The sequence below is a fragment of the Callorhinus ursinus genome, unplaced genomic scaffold, assembly GCF_003265705.2.
Source record: "Callorhinus ursinus isolate GAN/ISIS: 27379988/994484 unplaced genomic scaffold, GSC_fseal_2.0 scaffold9, whole genome shotgun sequence".
Taxonomy (NCBI): domain Eukaryota; kingdom Metazoa; phylum Chordata; class Mammalia; order Carnivora; family Otariidae; genus Callorhinus; species Callorhinus ursinus.
This window is the reverse complement of record NW_027397071.1, coordinates 49,237,256-49,257,118: the sequence shown is the minus strand read 5'-3', so window position 1 is coordinate 49,257,118 and position 19,863 is coordinate 49,237,256. Positions and strand designations below refer to the sequence as shown.

Sequence of the window (19,863 nt, the reverse complement as noted above, 5' to 3'; positions counted from 1 at the left end):
GAAAAAAAGTTATAAAGTTTGGGAAGGATGAAGTAAACCATCTTTATTCACAGATAACAGGATTTTATAATATTAAAATCCAAATGAATATATAAACTTGAATATTAGTAAGTGAATTTAGCAAGGTCCCTGCATATAAGATGAACATTTTAAAAAGCAACTATATTTTTATACAGTAGCAATCAATACACAGAAATGGAAATGTTAGAAATACCATTACAGGGGCGCCTGGGTGGCTCAGTGGGGTAAGCGTCTACCTTCGGCCCAGGTCATGATCCCAGGGTCCTGGGAATAAGCCCCATGATGGAGTCCCTGCTCAGCGGGGGAGTCTACTTCTTCCTCTCCCTCTGCTCCTCCCCCCACTTGTGCTCCCTCTCTCTCTCTCTCAAATAAATAAAAATCTTAAGGAAAAAAAAATACCATTGTAATAGCATCAAAATGTAACAAGAGAGGAATAAGACATCTACGCTGAAGACAACAAGATATATCTGGAAAAAATTTCAAAAGACCTAAAGAAATAGATATACAATGTTTGTGACTTGAGAGAGACTCAATATTATTGCAATGTCATTTCTTCCCAAATTAATCTATAGATTCAACTCAATCGTAGTCAAAATCTCAACATTTTTTTCCTGGAAATTTACAAGGTGGTTTTAAAATACATTTACAGGGGTACCTGGGTGGCTCAGTCAATTAAGTATCTGACTCTTGATTTCACCTCAGGTCAGGATCTCAGGGTTGTGAGATAGAGCCCTGTGTCGAACTCCAAGCTGGGCATGGAGCCTGCTTAAGATTCGCTCTCTCCCTCTCCCTGTTTCCTTCCCCTGCTCCCTCTCCTTTTGCCCCTCCCCCTCCTTTTCTCTCCCTCTAAAAAAATAAATACATAAGTAAAAAAATATATCTACAAATGCAAAGGATTTAGGATAAGATAATCTTGAACAAAGAGGATTGACATTCTCAGATATCAAGGTGTACTGGAAAGTTAGAATAAATTTCACTCCGATTAGATCTTTCTAGGCTCATGTTCCTGTCCCTAAATAGTTATCATTGCCAGAGAGCCTTAACCCCATCAGGCTCTGACTTAGAGTCAGGGTGGAGGTCAGTCCCATCAGATTGAATGTCATGTACATAAGGGGGAAGAGTGGAATAGTTATTGGAGAGGCAACCACAATGTCCACTGTGACAGCCTTCATATACATACTATTTTTACTGGACTGAAACCTTGATAAGTAAGAGTTTGACAAGCACAGGAGACACAAAAGTCTCCAGACAGACCTGCTTGCACACACACAGAAATGTAATATTGTGGTGTACTCCACATCATCGAGAAGTTCCATATGATGGAGCCTCTGCATGTGCAGATGAATGGGGGAAGAAATGGTTGGAAATAGCCAGATACTAATGAACCCCAAGTTATGTTTGAAAGTGTTTAGACTCCATGCTATAGAATTAAATAACCAAAAGTGGTTTTTAAGCAGAGGCATGATGTCCTGGAATAGAGAGAGAGAAACTGAGGTAGAGTTTGCAGAAGAGATATGATGAGGTACTTGCCTAAGGCTGACACTGAGTACTAAGGGATGCTAAACTCCTGCCTGGCTCTTCCTGTGGATAATTTCATTAGAATGCTCACCACAACTGCTGGACAAATTTCTATCTCTTAATTTTATAGATGAGGAAACAGGAGTGAAATAGTTATCTGCGCAGAGTCACACAGCTAAAAAGTAGTGGTACCTGAGTGTTTTAACACAGGCCAGATGATTCCAGAGCCTGTACTCTTAATCATGATATTACATGACTAAATATCCAGAGATTTGTGGGGGTTGGGTTATACTAATTACTACTAATAGCAATTAGTAGGCTTGGGTTATGGCTGGGATGTTGCTTCCATGAACTAGCACTACCCCGACTCTCTTCTTCCCTTAATGATCTTTTTGTTTCCTTCACTGGCTCCCCTTAACTCTGAATTGGTTTCCAATCTTTCTTTTCTAAACACTTACTTACTCTTTCTGTGTTTGTTTTCCCTAATGGCATCATCTATCAACCTTTATGTTGATTTGACCCAAATCTCTTATTTCCAGTCTCAATTTCTCAATCACACTCTTAAAGGTCATCACCTAAAACCCATGTTTAAATTTAAACTCATATTTTACTTCAGAGTCTCTAGATGCTTTCTGCTAATAGCAAAACTAAATGGTCTTCCGGGCTTTAGAAGAATATCTGACCCTCAAATTCCTTCACCTTTCACACCCTATCAGAAAACCAGTCCAGTCATTTCATTAGCATGTCAGAGATTCATCTCCTCACCTCCATAGTCTCTGCTCCCACCCTCCGTTAGCTCTGCATTTCTTGCCTGAATTACTACATCTGTTTCCTAACTTGTCTCCCTGCATTTAATCTCTCATATACTCCACCCTGCATACTAACGCCAGAAAAAACTCTTACTCAGACACGCGGTTCATAATTTACTTGCCTTATTCAAGAACTTCTGCTTGTTCTCTATCACCTAATAAATCAGATTCCTGAATCAACTCTAACCCATTCTCTGCCTAAATCTGAAGACCTGCATTGCCCAGTTTCATTTATTTTATCAAATTCCAATTCCTCTGAAATTGGAACTCTCCACCCTAGTCAGTTATCTCGTTTCTATTGTCTCTTCCCCCAACATGCTCTGTTGCGCACGCACCATGCTCCTTCCCATCTGAGCTATTGCTAATACTGTTCTCCTCTCTTAAAATGCCTCCTCCATCTGTTCCAGGTCCATATCCCAAGTGACTCTTTCCCTAAAGACTCCAAGACAAAGTTACATCTCTCTCTTCCAACTTTTTTAGCTTACTGCCACTGCCAAAGTAGTATCTGTCGTTGTCACCTCCAAATGTCTGTGTTAAATGATGTAACACTTTATATGTTAAGGTGTGAAGCTATTCTATTTGCTAATTTGGGTATATATCTTATTTTCCCAATGGGATAATAAGCTCTGATGTTCAGTTTTAAATTATCTTCTACTTTTCCTTATTCATAATGCTAATGATAATATTCAGTAAATTCCTGTTAATGTTTCAAATTATAAACACATGTATTTTTTATACTTCCCTCTAAACTTAGTACCTTATCTGAATAATCATAAAAACTGTTACTGTTCTCTTATTTTAAGGAGTGTTTCTTTTACAGAATTGAAAATGCAGTGTTCTCAAATGTTTAAGACATTCTGCTTTGTATATTCAAACTATACTAAAGTCATACCTTTTAGGGTAATATTTTTAATTATTCTGGGGAAGAAAAGAAAGCCCCTGAAGGCTAACAGTTTGAAATTGAACAGGACACCGCTGGGAAGGGAGAGGGTCATGGGTCGTCGTCAAACAGACAAAAAAACAATGGAGACGATTGTGCCTAAAGATGGTGTATTTTTTTTCACGAGACAGTGTGTTGACAGTTTCCTTCCTCTTGGGTCATTGTTGTCTGCTAAATGATCTGTGACAGCAAATTGATCACAAGCTTTTTCATGCAGGAGATATAATGCAGCCTTTCACTTTGTTACCTCTGTTGCCAAATGCCGAAACATTTCGTTGGCAAAATTAATGTTAGTTTAATATGTCATTTAGTGGTGTAAAGCACCGCATGTAGCTCTGGAAGCAATAATAGTAGTGATTAATTTATCTTCATCCAGTTTCAGATTTCTACTTAAGTGTGATTGCAAAAACAATAACACATTTGAAAAAATGTTACTCTTAAAATTAGGCATCTGTAATTATCATTTAAATAAATGATGCATTCAAGAATTTAGATATTGTCCCATTCATTTCCAAATTGAGTTCAATATTTAAGGTACCTACAATTCACCTATAAAAATTAATGCTGGTGTACTCATTCTAACTGAAAAGTTGCCGCTTCCTCCAAAGAGCTAGGAACTTCAAATGGAAACCAGACATAAGGTCTTTTATGTCTGATGTTTCAGCATCTACTTAAGCTAGCTAATTGGTGATTTCACATGTCTGAAAAACAGCCCAATGAAATATTTTGTTTGTAGAGCATTGAGAATCTCTGCAATTAAATTGTTTGTAGGAAATAAATTAGAAATGCAGTTATTTAAGTGACTGTTTCGCAGATCCTGTTCAATATTTTATTACAATCTTTGCTCTCCCATTAGAATAGAGTAATATTAGCACAAGGAAGGATAAGTGTAGGCAGGATTGTTAGAAGAGTTGGTTTTTTTCCCTCTATGAAAATGGCCAGATTCTGTGTGAAAATTAAACTGGTCTCAATTCTGGTGTTTTACTTCTCCTCATAATAAAAAAGAAATAAAAGTGATTTTACTGAAATTTGGCAAAGATATTTAAGAAAACTGTTTATTGTAGAAAGAAAAGAAGTACAAATATGATGCTTTTATTAAAATCCTTTTTTAATGTTAGTCATGAAAGGCAGACAGATATCTTAAAATTGTTTTTTTCTTTTTATAATATACACATGGGTGTACATTTTTTACATTTATTTTGAAATATGTTTTGGAGAGTTTTTCTTTTTTGTGATTTGTATGTGTTAGTGGAGAAATTGAGAGATCATTTGTTAGAAATGGCAAATCAGTTTAATGTCTTATAGCAGGATAATGTTATCTGAAACAATCTACTCTGATAAAATAATTTTAAAAAGGAAACTTGCCAATACTCATTATCTGATTTCAGTGTATATTTTCAGATCAACTAAAGCAATCTCATTTAATGATTACTACAAGACATGGTCCGGAATAGCAACATCAAAAGCCACAGAATACTACAGAAGTCCATGTAAGGTGGTCTAGCCTTATCTTATGTCCTTTTGTATATATTAATCTCCTAATTATTCTCAACTTGTCTTGCTTTCAAAGACTAATTGACATATATTTATAATCAGAAGGTGATAAACTTCTCTGTTACCTCTATATACGAAACATTCAACAACTATTAATTTAGTTCCTCTTTTGTATAGAGTCCTGGACTGAAGTCTCATTCAAAGTCAGAAAGAAAGATAGACAATTGGAGGAATAAAATATGACGTTCTCAATCTTATGAGACTTACTTTACTCCACTCCACATGGAACCTTCATAGCAAGAGGAGCCTTTTTGATTCTAAACACAATTGTCCTCAAAGCCAGAGAAAGTATTAAGTAGAAAGATAGCAAGAAAACATATGAACCTAGAGCTTTCAATTATATGTCTAAGGAAAAAATTACATATATTAGGAGCTCAAAAGACGGAAGGGGAGAGCAGGACAACTTTCTGTCCCATCTAATTGAATCTTTAGTGTGCTATTTCATGATTTAGATCCAAGTAGGTTATCCAGTCTGCTGCCCTGCTATCCTGCTGAAATGGAGCATTCAGAAGTGACCCATGACCTCCTAACTCCCAGGTTCAATGATAACTTTTAGCCTTTATCTTACTTGTACTCTTTTTTGCTATGCCTACCTGCCAGTAATTCCCAAAGCCTCATCTCTGGTCAGGCCCTCTTCTGAATTCTGCATGCATATTTACAACTGTCCATTGGACATTCACCTACATGGGTTTCAGGCATTTCCTACTTAAGATGTCCCAAAGTTAATTCATGATCTTGCCCCAAAACCTATCCTCCCACCATTATTACCTCCCTTGGCTAGTGCTAGATCACTGTTACTGCATTTACTTGTCTAAACCAAAATCATAGACGCTTCTTAGAGCTCTTTACCTGCCAAATGAAGCCTTGTTTACTTTATCTCCTACAACATTAGGAGTGTTTCCTTCTCCACTCCACCCTGATGACCACTGCCTTAATCTGTGGTCTCACTGAATTTCATCTCATTATAGTGATCGTCTCATATTTGGTTTCAATAGAACAAAATATCACCAAAAAAGTTTGTAGTTTTAAGGCACAAATTAGAGCAAAAAGTAATGCCAAGCTTAACAAATATTTAAAAATAAATTAGATCAGTAACTTCCAAGAAATTACTTGTTCTTTCAGGATGTTGGGTATTATTTTTTGATCACCCATTACCTTCCTCACTAATCATAGATTAGTGGTTATGAAAAATTATTAAGGTGCTTAAAGAAACACAATCTTTGGCAACACTATCAATATAAAGAACTTTATTACTTTTGATGCCAGAGTACATGAGTATTCATTTCATAGATTTTTGGCTGGGTGCTGCCTAGTCAACTCGGCAAACACATCTTGAGTACCTCCTATGTGGAAACACTGAGGAACTCAGATGGGCTCCAGGAGGCAGGAACCCTTAACAAACAAGGCGTCCAGAGGCAGTTGGCACAATCTAGGGAAAGATTCAGCATCCAACTCCTTCAACCACAAAACAAACCAAGAAAATGGTGTCTTATGGAATAACATGTAAATATATAGAAGCATTTGGAAACTTCAAACTGCTAAGAAAAACAAATAGAAGCACATGCCAGAACTTCAGGGAATTTGAAAATTATTGTCTTGCAATAAAAAAACAATTAAAAATGGAAGGAAATAATGAAGTACCACTGACTGCAGTTTCTTCTTCAAAAGAGTTGACACTAAAATGTTTAATTTGGTTCTCATTTCCATGGTTATCACTACTTAGTATGTAATTTATCCCCTTTTGCAAAGGCAATAGCTTTAGTGGCTGCCTCTAGCCCAGAAGAGTTTCTGAGACTGATTCTAGTCCTTGGTGCAAGATTTCACAATCACCCTGCCTGTTCTTCCCCTAGGGATTTGTTATAAGAATGTTTCAGGAGCTTTCCTTTAATAATAACCAGCACTTAATTTTTAAAAATTAAATTTAAACCTTACATGTGCTGCTGGCCATTTTGTCTTTGGATAATTCAGCTGGATGAGATCCAATACTCTTTTTTAACAGCCTAATTTCCTGGCAATAATAAAGATGAAGTTTTGAGATTATAGAATGCTTCTTCAGCTACTGAGAAATAAAAGGGAAACTTCTAATAACTTCAGTTTCTACAGTTACATTCTTTTTTAAAAATTTATTTTATTTTTTTAGAGAGACGTAGGGGCAGTGGGGAGAGAGAATCTTAAGCAGTCTCCACTCCCAGCTCAGAGTCCAACACGGGGCTCAATGTCACAGCCCTGAGATCATGATCTTAGCTGAAATCAAGAGTAGGATGCTTAACCAACTGAGCCACCCAGGTGCCCCTCTACAGTTACATTCTTATCACTGCAAAGATTATGAAACTCTTGTGCCTATTTTTAAAAGCTTTTTTATTCATACTGATGAGTGGTTATATTTTGATTTGGGGTATTAACTCTTTTCCATATCTTTGTGCTACAAATCTATCCATAGTCATGTGTGCCATAGTAATAGTAAGTTTATTCATGTACAATACAGTTTACAAAGTATACTCTGTATTGTTTTTTAATCATCCTCATCTTATTCTTTTATTCATTTGTCAACCAATGTTTACTGAATGCCTAATCTATGTCATGCATAGTAGTATATCAAGCCTATGAACCAGGCATTATTATTATTATTTCTCTGTCTTAGAGATGAGAAGACCAAGAGAAGCTAAATAATTTACCTAAAGTCACACAGGTAGGAGGGGATATTATATATTGGTAAAGAGTATAAATTCTAGAGCCAGATTGCTGAGATTTAATTCTGGCTCTGCTACTTACTAGCTATATGACCTTGGGTGAGTTTCTTAACCTCTCTGTGTCAGTTCCCTGTCTGTAAAATGAGAATAATTACAGCACATATCTCATAGCACTGAAGCACTTAAAATAGTGCCTAGCACATAGTGAGTGCTCAATGAAGGTGGCTGTTATTAATTAGTACAAGTAGGCTGTCGCTCTAGGACTTGACCCAGTTCCTCTGACTCCACATCTGTTGCTCTTTTTATCATGCTATACTGCCTCCATAGTGTGGTATAAAAATGCTATCTCTATGTAGCCTGAGATTTAAATTCAAACTCTGAAGTGTATGCAGTATATTTTTCAATAATTATAATTACTAGTTTATAATCATAGGCAATCATATGGGGAAATGTACTGATGATCCACTGTTCTCTGTCCATCAGTATAGAATGGCAAATAAAAGTCTGGGAGAGAACAAACCAATACATATGGTTGTGGGCAAGAGCACCTTAATGACAGAATATGATCCCCATAAGGAAATATTTATGTTAAAGGGAAAAGAATTCCTTCAGACCAGTGTAACCTGTAATACTGAGTGGAGGCTTCCTGGTGTTGGTTTGCTGTCATCAGACAGACCAGACACCCTGAAACATCATGAGGATGCTTGCTTTCACCCTAAAAGACTTCCCTTCTTTGAGTCTTTGAGCTGGAAATAAGGGTAAGTGTCTCCAGAATGCATTTAGATGCAAGAGGCAGCATCACCTCATTCTAATGCAATGGTTCTCAGTCTTGACTGCTCATTAGAACCAGCAGAGGAACTTGTAAAACTTCCCGTGTAAAAGGCACACCCCCAGACTGACATCAGGATCTTTGGGGGCAGGGGCTGGTGGTAGTCAAGTTTTTAAAGGTCCCCAGGTGATTACAATGTGCAACCAAGGTTGGAAAGGCTGCAATGGGAAGAGCATGAGGTTGGAAGTTAAAGACTCCATAGCTCTGTACTGCTTCTGCCACATACAGTTAGGTGAATTTAGGTTAGTCATTTAACTCTTTGTGCCTCATTTTTCATTTCTTTTCATTGACAGAAGCATTCCACTCTATTTTAAGTTGCTCTATGGTTAGTATGAGATAATATGTGTGAAAATAAAACATCCTAAGGCAAGTTGATGCTATTATGTTTCTTGGGATGTGACAGTCCCAGCAGTGGAAGAAAAATTTAGATCAACTTATACAGATGTTGGACAAGAGATGTGCCATGGAAAAAAACAAAGTAAAAGTAATGTACAGTAATCCTTAGAAGGAAGGGAAGAAATAAGTGTATTATGGAGCCAACAGAAGATGATTTTTTAACACAGACTACAAAACTGCCACAAAGATGAGATATGGTCATGATGGGAAATTTCAGCTTCAAAAACTTCTGACAAAATTTCACTGGTCCTTTCCTCCTACTTGCTCTTACGTGCCCCCTCCCCCTGCATTATTCCCCTCTTATCACCATCCCTCATTGAGCATCTTCCATGTGTAGACAATGGGCTGTGTGTTAGAGACAACATACATATTATGCTAAGCTTTTTAAGAAGTTTATGGTCAGATGGTAGAATGGTGAATGAAAAAATTATAGGGATAAAATAGGAAGCATTAAAATAAAAGTTTGTACAAATACTGTGGCATTTTTCATCTCTCAGTAGAGAAAGCAATGAAGAAGATGAGTCAATGATATAAAATTAATGGAAATATTCAGGAAGGATGACCATGCCATTTGGGGTTTCATAACATATAAGGAAGAAACTAATGTACATATTCAAATAGAAAATGTAGGAAAGGTGATTTCAAAATTAAGGAAATATATGAATTATCCTTGAAACCTCAAATTTAAATTTCGTCTAAGTGGTAATGAATAGTCCCAATGAGAAGACATTACTCAATTTTCTGTGTGTTCATCTGTAAAGTGTATATTGTAATGGTAACCACTGCTTACCTACTTTACAGGTGTCCAATGTGTAGGAAGAACTCTATTATTAGTTACTATAATCATCTAAATGAAATAATGAGACCTAAGAACCCTAGGGAGCTCAGATTTGCTTCCTTAATAAGGAATGGAGGAGCATAAGTCTAAATACTAACAAAAAGAATATTAATAAAGGCTATAAGAATATGTATGTGGAGGTGCCTGGGTAGCCCAGTTGGTTAAGTGTCTGCCTTCAGCTCAGGTCATGATCCCAGGGTCCTAGGATTGAGCTCCATCCAGGGCTCCCTGCTCAGTGGGGAGTTTGCTTTTCTCTCTCCCTCTGCTCCTCCCCTCACTTGTGCTCTCTCAAATAAAATAAATAAAATCTTAAAAAGAAAAGAGTGTATGTATGTGTATTTGTATTTGAAGGAAGAAAAAAATCAAAGGAACATTGCTGGTGAAAATTATGTAATATTAAGAAAATGAAAACTATTCAGTTTAAATGTTTCTATTAATGACATATTTCATCAGGCTAGCAGAGGTTAATCAATCATTGTTTAGAGGGAAGCTCCAGATAAAGGTAAGTCTGGTGGAGAGCATCTAGTTGGTTAAATTGTTCAAGACTATAAACCCAGGACAATTACAAGAAACAGGGAAATAGATAGATAGATAGATAGATAGATAGATAGATAGATAGATAGATAGATAGATAAGGTGTGTGTGAGTGATCTGGCTTTCAATAAATTTTATGTTAATTTGATTGAAGGCATAAGACTTATAATTAACCACAGACATATGTGCCAGTGGTATAATGTGATTTCCAGAAAATCCTACTACAGATCTGAGATGAATTAATAGAAGTGTACCACACAGGTCAAGGGAGGTAGTGACCCACTTACCCCTTTGCTATTCAAAAGAAATCAAGATCCTGAGCCAGTTCTGGATGTGAACTTGAGTAGGAACATTAACAAAGTTTACCACCAGGATGGTGAGGATGCTTAGGTCTCTAGAAGCCATGTCTTAAGATGAAGTTGAGGGAACTGAGGCTGTTCTGAGAGCTATCTTCAAATATTAGAAGGGCTCTCTCCCATGGGGAAAGGATGAATCTAGTTAGTATTGCTCCAGAGGTCAGAACTAGAACCAGTGGAAACGCAGCACTCAGATTAAGAAAGACATTGTGACCTTACTGTCTGGCAATGGAACAGGCAGTTTCCCAAGAACAGAGAGGGGAGTTTTCTGTCATTGGCAAGGGATTCATTCAGAGGCTGGATTGGGTGATCATCTGTTGACAATTCTTGCTTTGTGGAAGATCAAGACCTATAATGTCACTTCCAACTCTAAGATTTTATTTTTTCACTTGTAGTGAGTGTGGTGTTAAACTGTGGTGTCTGTAGTTTCTATATGAGTTATTTTAACACCTTCTTCATTACTATAAATGATATATAAACAAATGTTATTATAATGAAAACTTTGAAGATAAATCTACTTGTTTCAAAGTTCAAGTAAAAGGAAGAAATTCGTAAAGTGAGCATTGTAGTATGACTTGAACTATATAGTGTACATCATTGCCATATATCGACTTGATGAAAAGTAAATTATTTTAAACTTTGAACTATTATTAAAGAATGCATACACAGCTCCCTTTTCAAAACTCTAATTTCAGTGCTTGAAGATCCAAATTTTGTTGTAGAGTATTATAAATGGAAGAAAGCTGAATTACAGCATCCTAAAGAATGGAATTTAAAGTAAGTACTTTGTATTAACTTAAATAGCTATCATTTTACTTTCTACTGTCCAACTGAGTCATCAGAAGAAATCTTTGGAAATAACAATGGATGCTTTTTTCTAAACATAAGAACAAGAATTAGTCGTATCATTTTTTTCTTTTCCTATGAACCCAGGTGGGAAACATCTTTGCTACTATTAACCTTAGAAATGTAAATTATTTGACCAACAAAAATGGGTTTATTCAGGAATAGCAGGGACTAGCAATTTGGGATTTGCAAGCTAGGTCAAAACCACAGGGCAAGTCCAAGAAATTAGGAAGAGGAATGTCACTTTATAGAAGAAGTTAGGAAGAGTTGTTTTGAAAGGAAGTCCATGGGAGAAAAGCAAGTGTTCAGAATGATGCCCGTTTGTCATTGGCTGAGTTGCTGGAGTAGTCAGTTTCTTACAGGAGATGCAATGTACATCTTTCCCTGTTGGTATTTGTAACTGAGGGTTTTGAGGATTCTTTTCTGTTGATGATTCCTCTGTAATGGACAGTTCTTGTAATTGATGGTGGGTAGTAGGGCTCTACCTTCTGCCCTCCCAACTCCATTTTAGTGAGGGTTCCCTTTATTAATTTTCACCTATTGACTGCCAAAAATAAAGATGGACATGAGGCACAGTGAAGGACTCTCACAATACCCTCTGCATTAATTCTCTTATGCCCATTCCTATTATCCTTATCAACATATGACTTAGAACTAGGAAAGTGGCACCTTGGTGATTCAGTTGGTTAAGCTGTCGACTCTTGATTTCGGTTCCGGTCATGATCTCAGGGTTGTGGGTTGGAGCCCCACTTGGGGCTCCGGGCTCAGTGGGGAGTTTGCTTGAGATTCTCTCTCTCCCTGTGCTCCCCTTCCCCCACTTGTGTGCATGTGCACTCTCTTTCTCTCTCTCTTAAATAAACTCTTTTAAAAAATTGGAAAAAAACAAAACAGAACCCTGTTTATATATCACCAGTTAGCTTTTCATCCTTCTCATAGTTCCAGATATCTTTTCCTCTTCCACAGATTTTTCATCCAGGAACCAAATTATTTCATCTAACGAGGAAGTATATAGTAAAATATGAAATTAAACTATTACAGTATCTCCAGAAATCATTGACTATTAGACTACGTTGAAGGGATCTTAATCTCATCTTTGGTCACTTGAGTCTTAAAGGCAGTTTTTCTTTTTCATCATACTAGAGCAAAGCCCTGTGATGTTGGCTAGGCTATAGTACTTACTTATTCTAGTACACTTATTTCAAAGTACTCGGTAAATATTCTATACAACACAAGGGGAATTAAAGATCCCTCCTCTTTTTTTAGCATTTACCTCATTTACCTTAGTTTTTAGCTCTTTAGCTTGCTAATAAATGGAAATACAGGATTAATAAAAATAATGTGCTGTATTTTGAATTTGTGTAGAAATTGAAGTTCTTAAAAAATACTTTCCTGTCCTTTAACATCATAATTCAGATTGGGTTTTTCGGTTGGATATTCTTTTTTCAGTTGACGTCTGTGACAACTTCCCTTCAAGCCAAAGTGGAGAAAAGCTTTTGCATTTGATACTTTTCTGCTTTCAGAATAAATTATAGGCAATAGAAAGGTTTTTTAAAGCAGAATTTGAAGGAGTACAAGCATGTTTTTTTCTTGAAGCCATGTTTCAAGTTTCGTTTAGAGTTAAAGAAAGCTACTTAGAATATAAGGTTAATTTTGCTTTGACATGACTTCCTTTTTTATTTCCCTTAACAGAACTGCTTTGTTTTATTTATTTGATCATCAATTCATGATTACATCATCAATACATATATTCATTATGTAATGCCAGCATCCCACAGAACCCCAAGTTTAGAAATAGTAGGGCCATGTCATTTTCAACTTATCCATACACTTCTACATATGGCTGAAATAATTGTGAGCTGTTTGAGTGCGAGAACACTTTTCCAAATACGTTATTTTGAAGTTACAGGTCAAATTATCATGGGCATGGTTGACTTGTCAGAATAAAACTCTCACACCTTATGCCATCTGGTGGTTGATGAGAATATATTTAGATCAAATGATAGTTTTTTTAAATTTTGGAGTTGATTATTTTAAAAACACTAAAGTTTTTGAAAGATATTACATTTAGCTGAATAATTTTATTGTGGCATAAATATGCAACAATATGTTGCAAAAATCTAAAGTGTGATGAATCTGCTTTTTCAAATAATTATTAGAAGTCTCATGTTCTGTCAAAATACAATATAATAAAGTGGTCAATTCCTAGAGACTCAAGTAGAGAATGTTTGGGCATCTTTGCAAGTGAGTGATTGGTCTATATATGCATGCAATATAATACCATTATGCATTTCTCTGTTTTAATATTGAAAATGCTTTTTTTGCACTGAAATTTCCTGTTTAAAAAAAAAAAGCCAGAAAATGCAAATTAACAGCCTTTCATCTGCATAGCATTAAGGAAAAAGACCTATCTTTCCTGCTTCATATCCCTCCTCCTACTGTCCTCCCATCTCCTCATCAATCAAGACTCGATTCTTAAGCCACACTAAAGTTCTTTTTTCTCACTATTATTTCGGGACATAAGATCTCTTCACCATTTTGTGCCTTCTGCCTGGGATATCTTTCCCAGCAGGGTCTTTGCTGGTGGTCTAGAGTTAGGCTTTGGTCTGAATGAAAAGGTGGAATGTGGAGTCCTTAAGCACAGGGACACGGGAGCCAGACTATCTGAATTTCAGTCCTGGCTCTGCCAGTTACCAACACCTTGATAGGGCAAGGGCAAGTTATCAGATTTCTTTGTGCCTCAGTTTCCATATCTGTTAAGTGGCAGTGATAACTGTACCCACCCCTCAAGGAGATTGGGAGGATTAATAAATTAATACATGTAAACTTCTTCAAACAGTGTCTGTTTTTGTTTACTATTATTCATGCTTTTCCAACGGTGGCCCTAGTTCCATTTTCAGACAGAACACCTTTCTTTGGAGGTAGCATGGGGGAAAAAGCATGGGCCTTAGGGCCAGACGGATCTTAGAGAAATTCTTACCCACTTTCAGCTTGTTTCCTTATCTGTTAAATAGAGATAACATGACTTACCTTGCAAAGTTGTTTTGCATTTGCTCTCTTGAGAGCATAGATATATAGTCATATAGTGTTGACTTACAGACATTCAATAAATATCAGTTCCTGAGGAGAGGAGGAGACAAAACCCCACACCCCCCCCAACTTTTCAGAGAATAAATATATTCTCTGTCAGAAACAGGTTAAAATTGTAACATTTTCTCCAGTTAGAACACAGGCATGGCCACCTATCATGACCACATTTATTTTAATTCCAGCATACACGTGGTTCTTTTCCCTTTTCCGCTGCTGTGCTATCTCTCCTGCCTGGCAAAGCACATCACAAGGATGACGGGAAAATCCAGCCCAACATCTCTTTGTGAAAGGAACCCTGAGTCAGGCTTCCACGTCCCCCCATGCTCTCCTTCCATAGCACTCTGTCCCTGTCTCTTTCAGCACCTGTGGTGGAGAAATTCATCAGTTTATGGAGAGTGTGACCAGGGCAAGGCCATTATTGTGGCTTTCTATTCTCAGCAGTTAGCACGGTACCCAGCACCTAGCACGCACTCAGTCGTGTTTGTTGAATGGTACATACTTACCCTGTTGCCCCACTTAATAGGTGAATTAAATGCGAAGGCAGTTAACTTTTAGAAAAATAAAATGTAGACACTGACTTGTATTAAGGCCAGTTCTAATAGAAAGATAATGGTTCTATTTGGGGAATTCCAAGGGTGTAGTTGTAGAAGAGTGATTGAAAACTGGAAATATAAATGACTTATGAATATTTTATGCAAATTCTTAAATTGTACACGTTTTAGTTAGTATTAATAGGATCCCATTGTCATTATAAGCAGCTCATAAATATTCATGAATCGATCATTTGGTTTGCTCATTTGATCATTTCTAAGGCCTTTTTTCCTCCCCTGTTGTCTTGCCTGTCTCTTGAGTATTCATGCAAATGCTTTATTTCTACTAAGACATGGGAAAGAATATGAATCTAGAGACTAATCAGTAGTTTGTATTTATTTCCTCTGGAGAAAGAATGAAAGATTCAAAACCAGAAGGCAGTGCAAGCTGTTCCTTAAATATTCTTTCTTATGCACATGTGAAACTGTTTATGTCATACTCTGTGGCTAATGAATGCTTATGTGGTAATGGAAATACCTGTGCCAGTAGCCTAAGCTTTGTCAGACAGCAAGTTATCTAAATAAAAGTTATCAGTTCTGGAGTTTTACATTCTTTGCGGCTTCAGAGGAGAGTATTGCTCTTGTCCATACATTGGAGGTGCAGAAGGAACAGGAACCAGGTATTCTTTCATTTCCTAATGGAATACCAGCCATGCTGTGGAGTTGACGCCTACACTCTAAGTGTAACCCCACAGTAGTACCCATCAGCCTCCTGCAAAGCCGTAGCAAGTCAACTCGCAGGCTGAGTCAAACCACATCCTTTTTAAACACAGACACAGCTTCAAGACTAAATCCCTAACCTCCCTCTTCATCTGGGTTGTCACCCCTAGTTTCTCCACAGAAAGTCTGGAAAAGTCGATGTAGATAGTATCTACAATTTACTAATGAGAGAAACATGAGATTAACCAACTTGCCCAAAGTTACTGATAAACACATTTTGTATTTGAAAACTAAAACTAAATTATTTCCTACTTTCCTATTAATATATGCTTATTAAAAGCTTAAATTTTTCAGGTAATGTGAAAATATGGTCTACCCAACTGCAAGCACAGATCAAGTCTACCTTTTGTGGAAAAGGTTTTTTTGGTCAATCTCAAATTCTATTATTAAACAATGTTAGTTCCTTTCTCCTTCATAAAAACACTCCTATATTTATAAAATATACTACGGACATAGCTGTACTGTATTTTAAATTAAGGGGTTAATATATATTATTCCTAAGTTCCTGTATCTGATTTTGTAAGTGTTTTAACTCACAAAAATACGGGATTACTATGTTTGATTCCCTTTTCTCCAGTTATATAGAAAACATTTATGCTGACTACATTAATTTAATGTATGTTTGTGCTGTCCTTTCAGGGCTTTTGAAGTTAAACATTATTTTTATAGATTTACATAATTATATATTTAATGCCTTTTTAAGGAGGAATGCTGGCTTTATTTTATTCCCCAAAGATTGAACTGTGAATGCCATCTTGTGGTTAAAGAGAGAATTAGCATTAGAATGGGCATTGGAAATGTCCCCTTTAATAAAAATAGACATGGAAAAAATATATAGACAAAGGAAAAAAATCCCTTTAAAAAAATAATTTCTGTCAAGCAACTACTTAGTCTCTGCTTGAATGATTTTAGAGACAGGGAGCTCAGTACTTCAAGGACCATTCAAATAGCTGGAATCTCCTGTATTTCTAGCTCAAATCTAATACCTTATGATACTCAACAATTCTAGATTTCTTTCATTCACTTAAGATTTTTATTGAGGACTTACTATGTTTTCTATACATTTGTCTGCAAAACCATCCAGAAAATGAGAAATTATCTCCATTTTATAAAAAAGATGTACAGAAAAAGTTAAAAATTCCCTAAGATTGCACTGTCCAAAAGTGACCGAGCTGAAATTCAAATCCAGGCCTGCCAGATGCTACAACCCATGCTTTTATCTATTAGGTCCAGCACCAGCTCAGACACTGAGGACCCGGGGATGGCTTTGGATATGGGTAGTAGGCATGGTTCAAGCGGTGATACTGTGGCAGAAAAGAAAGTGTCTCCACTTGTCCTTGGAAGCAACACAAATAAGACTCTTCTTTTTTTGTGTAATTATCCTTTAACTCTCAGAAAATAGCTATTGTGTCTTTTTCCTATTTCCCCTTAAGTTTTCTCTTTTTTCAGAATAAACACACCCAGTTCTTTCAACTGTTTTCTTTTTAATGAATTCCACATTTTTTTATTGTTCACCTTTTATGGGTTTAATTCATTTAATCAACTTTTCTCTCAGCATGTACCCCCAAAACTTTACCATGGATTTCTGGTTGTAGCACAGAATCTGGTGGGGCATTCTGTATTATAAACACCGTGACTTAAAGCTGTTTTCCCCTTCACCTCCCAAAAAGAGGGATTTTGATAGGTGTCAAAAACACATATTGGGCTTTTTTTTTTTTTTTTTTAAAGAGAATTGTTCCTTTGGTTCTGTACCCACATAGAACACTCTTGTGAGGGGTCTCTCTGTCTCCCTTTCCCTCCCTACCTTCCTCTCCCCCTCAGCACCCTACCCTATCCCACCCCACGCCCAACTGTGGCCACAGAAATATGATACTTAGATTAGCTTGGGCCTTGGTCTGAGCAGGGGTGAAATTGAGGAGGGCTGTGGTTTCCTAGAGGCCTATTAGATTGTGTTCCACCTGAAGGGAGAAACAGGAAGGAAGCCAAGAAGTTCCCTTAGAACGTGTTACAAAAAGTCAGATCACTAGATGGAAGGGATACAGTAAGTTTTATGACCCTCGTTATGTACATAAAGCTACTTTCCAAGAACAGGTAGCAACTTACAGTGCTAACAAAATTATTAAGAATTTAAGATGAACAAGTATTTGGGTTTCTAGTTTTATTTTTTAACTTAATAATTATGACATCTTCCTTTATAGTCATTTAATTTGTATTTAGTGACACTAAACTTTTTTTTTTAAAGATTTTATTTATTTATTTGACAGAGAAAGAGATAGCGAAAGCAGGAACACAAGCAGGGGGAGTGGGAGAGGGAGAAGCAGGCTTCCCACAGAGCAGGGAGCCCGATGCGGGGCTCGATCCCAGGACCCTGGGATCATGACCTGAGCCGAAGGCAGATGCTCAACGACTGAGCCACCCAGGTGCCCTACACTAAACTTTTTTATCATTTATGTTTTCAATTATATAAAGGCAAATGGTTGAATAAAAAAAAAAAATTTAAAACTTGTATAGTTTTTTGAAGACGATTTATCAATAAGGGATAAAATGTATAAATCAAGTTTGTTTTTTGGGGGGGGATGGGAGGACTAGACGGAGAGGGAGAGAGAGAATCTTTTAAAGATTTATTTATTTATTTTGAGAGAGTGAGAATGAGAAAGAGAGTACATGAGACAGGGGAGGGTTAGAGGGAGAAGCAGGCTCCTCGCTGAGCAGGGAGCCCAATGTGGGACTCGATCCCAGGACTCCAGGATCATGACCTGAGCCGAAGGCAGTTGCTTAACCAACTGAGCCACCCAGGCGCCCCGAGAGAGGATCTTTTAATCAGGCTCCATGCCGAGCACGAAGCCCAGTGCAGGACTCAATCTCACAACCCTGAGATCATGACCTGGGCCAAAATCAGGAGTCGGACACTTAACTGACTGAGCCACCCAGGCAACCCAGTTATGTTATTTTCCAAAATCATATTTGTCCTGAGGAAAATAATATTCCAATTTTTTGTTGTTTTTGTTTTTTGTGTTTGTTTATTTGTTTTGGTACTCACACAATGGTTGCAGAGGGCTAGAAATAGTGTGTGTTCTTGCTAGAGTGCTAGACCTCTTAATTCAAGGGGACATTGAAGAAAGACTTCAGAAGGGTCATGCCTTAGGGCTATATTAGCCCCCCAGTAAAAGCTGTTCTAGACCCATAAGAAAGTTTAAATACAATCCTTGAATATATCAAACTGACTTGTAAGATACTGAACTGCATGCTGGAACAATGAACAACCATATTTAAAAGAATATATAAAATTCCCCAGCAAAGTAAAATTTACAACGTGCAGAATCCCAGCCATGCAAATAAGCAGGAAAATATAATCCATAACCAAAATAAAAATCTATCAATATTTATAAATAGATCCTCAAATAATAGAGATGATGGAATTAGTAGATATGATTTTAAAGCAGCTATTATTCATCTTATAAAATGTACTCAAGGATTATAAAATGTAATCAAAAACACAAGAAACAAGTGTTGACGAGGATGGGGAGAAAAAGAGCCCCTCATTCACTATTGGTGGGAATGTAAAGTGGTGCAGCCACTGTGGAATAGAGTATGGAAGTTCTTAAAAAAATTAAAAATATAATTACCCTATGATCCAGTAAATATCCACTACTGGGTATTTACCCAAAGAATATAAAAACAGTAATTCAAAAAGATATGCATCAAGGAGGGCGGAGCAAGATGGCGGAGGAGTAGGAGACCTAGATTTCGTCTGGTCTCAGGAATTCAGCTGAATAGGGATCAAACCATTCTGAACACCTACAAACTCAACAGGAGATCGAACAGGAGAGTAGCAACAACTCTCTGAACAGAGAAGCGACCACTTACTGGAAGGTAGGACGTGCGGAGAAGTGAATCCGAGGCGATATTCGGGAGGATAGACAGCGGGGAAGGGGCCGCCGCCGGCCGCTTCTGGCAAGTGATAGAGCCGCGGAGCACAAAATCGGACCTTTTAGAAGTTGGCTCGGCGGAGGGACGTCGCTGCAGTGGCTAAGCGGGGGGTGGAATCCTCCCGGGACACTGTGGTCTCAGGACCCTTGGGGTCACAGAGAGACTGGGGGTGACTGAGTGCGCCAGAGCTCCCAGGTATCAGAGC

At 37.3% G+C, this 19,863-nt stretch overlaps 1 protein-coding gene across 2 annotated transcripts in view; it reads left to right on the top strand.

Moving 5' to 3' along the window:
- LOC112824047 (inactive tyrosine-protein kinase transmembrane receptor ROR1) overlaps nt 1-19,863 on the top strand; it is a 499,173-nt gene that overhangs the window by 467,824 nt on the left and 11,486 nt on the right. Inside the window, exons 12-13 of one of the 2 annotated variants that reach the window (XM_073896619.1) lie at nt 4,690-4,778; nt 11,181-11,262. In XM_073896619.1, coding sequence (XP_073752720.1) covers nt 4,690-4,778; nt 11,181-11,262 — 171 coding nt within the window. Of the gene's footprint in view, nt 1-4,689; nt 4,779-11,180; nt 11,267-19,863 lie in introns of those variants that run through there. The other variant, XM_025871896.2, reaches the window with a different exon arrangement.